The sequence below is a fragment of the Pyxicephalus adspersus genome, unplaced genomic scaffold (genome assembly GCF_032062135.1).
Source record: "Pyxicephalus adspersus unplaced genomic scaffold, UCB_Pads_2.0 Sca228, whole genome shotgun sequence".
NCBI classification, from domain to species: Eukaryota; Metazoa; Chordata; class Amphibia; order Anura; family Pyxicephalidae; genus Pyxicephalus; species Pyxicephalus adspersus.
The window spans coordinates 15,263-19,553 of NW_027317235.1; the positions used below are offsets into that span (position 1 = coordinate 15,263).

Sequence of the window (4,291 nt, forward strand, 5' to 3'; positions counted from 1 at the left end):
AATAGGAGATCACGTACCTCCAGATGATGTGGCGCCCCAACCAGTTACCCAGCATTCCATTCCACAGGGGAAGGTGACTGAGGAAGTTGGCAGACAGACTGGCATAATGTAATTGGTATAAATGACAGGATTGGTCATCTTCAGGAGGGCGATGTCTCCTTGGCTCCCCACTGAATTGTATAGCGGATGAATTATAAATGTTTCTACCCCGGAGAGGCGCTGATGGGGGGATGGCACTGATAGCTGGTACACTCCCAGGTGAACACTGTAGTCCCGAGGACTGTTACTCCTGTCAATGGCAAAGGAAAGTTGTCTGTAGGACAAACACACCACCCACTGGCTATGAATATAATTAATATAATATTAATCCTAAAGCTGGATTCCAAGAGCGTCATCTTCTGACTTTTCAAGTTTATTTTTTATATAGTGCTGACATATTACTCACAAAAGGAGCTCACAATCTAAGGTCCCTACCATAGCCATAAATACAGTCTAAGGACAATTTTGTGGGAGAGCCAACTTTTCTGGATGTGAGATGAAACTCTTGCAAACACAGAGAGAACATACAAACTCCATGCAGATAGTGTCCTGGCTGGGAGTCAAACCTGGGATGTAGCGCTGTAAAAGCCAGAGTGCTAACCACTGGGCCAACTTTACTGATCATGACATGGACATGGTATTGGTAGCAAAGTTGTTGGAAAGTTAGGAGGACCTATGATTACATGTCCCAAGTTTTCTCTCCCTGGTATCTTTTGTAAGTTTGTATTTTGTGATCAGTTTGCTCATTTGTCACCTCACCTTGGTAGGAAGCAAATGATTCCACTCACCTTTCGAGGCAATGTGCGGCACTCAGCACCCACTGCTGGGAGATCAGGGTCCCCCCACAGATATGGGAGCCCAAATACTGCAGACTGACCTGCCAGGGCCACTCCCCATCTACAGCATTCATACCCCCAACTATCCGGCTGGAGGGTCCTGGGATGCCGCAGGATGAAGGGCTGGAGGAGGAAACTGCAGGAGAAGGGAAATGTAATAAAAAGATATAATTACTACATTTATGTATAAAGGCAAATGACATGCCATGCCCTAATTTTGCAAACTATTAAAAGTGAATACGACTGGTAAAAATGATTTTCCAAAAAATTTCTCAAAGTAACAATCTGAATAATTTGGGGCTGGGTTTAGCATTAGTGCAAAATACATTTTTATTAATTAATACATTTACTATAAATATATCCATCCTGAAAAATGGACATGGATATTAAAGTGGGACTGTGACCCCATATTAGGAAGTTGGGGGTTCATCCATTTCCGGGGTCCCCTCCCCACCTTTCAGCTATGAATGGTTTCTCCTGCTGGTCTCTACATCACTACTGTATCTTGTAATTAATAGATATTGGAGGGAACTTCAGGGACCCCGGAAATGAACATTCTTAGAAATGTTGAATTCTCCCTTGACTTCACATGAGGATTACGCTGGAAATGGTACGGGCAGCAGGTAAGTAATCGCAGTATTCTTTAGCAGGTATGGCTATGTTGCTGAATTTAGTATAGGGATAGGGTTGGATGTTGGAAATAATCACTGAATTTGGATCTTATTTGTATATCTATAGAATGAAAGATAATTCACTTTGCTTAGTGAATGTAGTGATAGAGAATACCTAATCACCTGCAAGAAAAGCTAAAAAAACTTCCGATGCCTTCACAAAATCAGTTTGCTGAAATTTTGCGGAACCATTGGAAGCTCGAGGAAATTTTCGCTTATCCCTATTCATGATTTGACCCTGATGAATCCTGGCATTGTCAGCATGGAATATGTCTCTGCCATCAGGGTAGTAAAAATCCATTGATGGAAAAACTTGTCATTCTGTAAATTCAGAGAGTTAGCTGACCCCATCTTTTGGGCACATAATGTTGTAGAACCCCTAGTTTATTTGCTTTGTTAACTCCAAGTGGGGACTTTTTTGTCCAGGGAGTTTATATATGAGTACAGTGTGCAGAATATTTTGTCATTGTAACACTTCTAAGTATTTCATAGATAATAAAGACAGGGGTTCTGGGTCTTCATAAGAGAAAGGGGTTTAAAGGTTGTTAATAAAAGGAAATACCTTTATAAAATGATAGTGATAGACATATTTATTGATTTTCACAACAAATCATAATGTAAAACATGCTCACAGATTGTACCAGATCAAGCACATAAGTACATGTCCATAAACAAAACAATACCAAGACATGATTATGTTCTTTGTGTAGTAGTTCCTATTCACCCAACACATTGCCAAAATAGCTTCCTCAGGGATATGGGAGGTGATTTACCAAAAAATGCTTAGATGTAGGTTCAAAGAGATTTGTGTGGTGCTCAAGGTTGCCAGCTCAGATATGCTTCCAAATAGATGGTTTCCAAAAGCAAAGTGACTTTGGTCTTTCTGACACCATGGATTGTTGGGTTGGATTGCTAGCTCAGATGACCAGGTTATTGGTGTCCCAGACATAGAAGTGAGTGGATGCTCTCCAAAGTGTGACTCCTAATGGAACTCCTGCAGGGCAATCAGAGGGAGATATCAATCTATCCCGAGATATACTTCCCACACCCCTGCCAGACTATCCAGTGACTTGTATTACTGTCACAGAGATCACAGTACCCCCCCCCCCCCCCCCAAATCAATGCCTCCATTACTTATCCTCCGCAGAAGCATGATCTTCATCCAGACATCACCCAGAGACACCTTCTACCTCCTGTGCCGTCATAATTATTTCCTAAATTTCTCCTAATTCTAACAATGGCAGTGGAAAACTTTAGATAAGCCAATTTACAGAAGTTCACTGCAATAACTCTTAGATTGTAAGCTCTTCGGGGCAGAGTCCTCTTCTCCTCTTGTGTCACTGTCTGTATTCTAACTGCATAGATACAATGGGATACAAATGTAAGATACAGCGCTGCGTAATACGTTGGCACTATATAAGTCCTGTTTATCATTATTAATAATAATAACTCACAGGTTACCTCAATTCTTTGCATTTTTGCAATGTTTTTTGATAAGCACCCTGCTGATAGATGTCCCTTGTGGTGTCCTGCCAGGAACCGTGCATTAGTTAGCCCAAACAAAGGGCTGTTCCTTTGACACATGGTAATGGTAAAGCACAGCGTTAATGCACCACAATGATCCCCTACAGACAGCAAATCCTAACCCTGCACCACAAGTTCCTAACATTCAAGCGTAATGGAAACATTATACGTAAGCAGTAATATGTAATATTTATTATTAAAGCTACAAAAGTATAGTATGATTTTCTTGCCTGTTTCAGATCAATGCCTCATGTCAGAGTGAGACAGCCAGGAAGCTAGCATTTTCCCACTGGCCCTTTCTCCCTCACTTCTCCTACATTGCCAGGATCTCAGCATCAGAATAACTGTTGGGTTGTGTGTGGGGGTCTTACGTCTGGCCAAAGCAGAATGTTACCAAGCCGGCATATCAGTCTCTGTACAGAGGAGCTGACACTCTAATGTCCCCCCACAGTCACACACTATTATTATACATTCATATAGCTCTAACATGTATTGCAGAGCTGTACAGAGATCACTCAGAGTCCCATCAGTCTCTGTACACAAAAAGCCACCAGGAGCTAGGGATTTATCTGTCCTATCCCTTAATCAGTATTACCTCCTGGTGACTTTTTATTTTCTGAGTTTTGGTCCAATTTATGTGGCCACACCAAGCAAACCCAGACCTGGATTTCCTAAATTGGGGTCGTCACTTCTTCTAGCACAAAATCAGAACTAGTAATAAAAAAGTAACATACAAAAATCTGTACAAGGCTGCTTGTTTGTGTCTTTGTTACCTCCATGACCCAGATATGTTAGAAGGGTAAAGGGGTTTCTAATATAGACCAATGGGCGAGTTAACCAGTAAGAAAGGATCCATTACAAATAAGTATTGGTCACATTTAATTGGATTTTGTTCTGTGATGTTGAAGATTTTTTTCCACTACCTCAGATTTGAGTGTCTGGGGCAAAGTGTCTTACCCATCATTTATAGTCACAGGCTCTCCTTAGAGTTTAGGAAGTTTCTGGGATAAGCAGTGAAACAAGTACTTTAATTTCCTGATATTGGTTCAGTGATTGTTGGTAACCGTTGTCCTCCTCCTCACAGCTGGCAGTGTATGTCCTGGACACGGAGGGCTCGCTGGATATTGAGGGTGATCGGGAGACTTGTATTAAACTCTCTGCACTGTCCATGCTACTCAGCTCATATCTGGTAAAAGATTCTACAATTCCTATATTTTATAA

The 4,291-nt window shown here is 41.4% G+C and overlaps 1 protein-coding gene across 1 annotated transcript in view; it reads right to left on the bottom strand.

The window, feature by feature from the left end:
- The window catches only part of LOC140344942 (serine protease 33-like), a 4,832-nt gene extending 1,810 nt beyond the window's left edge, over nucleotides 1-3,022 (bottom strand). The window contains exons 1-3 of the mRNA XM_072432129.1: nucleotides 3,001-3,022; nucleotides 828-1,011; nucleotides 18-289 (exon numbers count right to left, since the gene is read on the bottom strand). Coding sequence (XP_072288230.1) covers nucleotides 18-289; nucleotides 828-1,011; nucleotides 3,001-3,022 — 478 coding nt within the window. The remainder of the gene's footprint in view (nucleotides 1-17; nucleotides 290-827; nucleotides 1,012-3,000) is intronic.
- Between the last annotated feature and the right edge of the window lie 1,269 nt (nucleotides 3,023-4,291).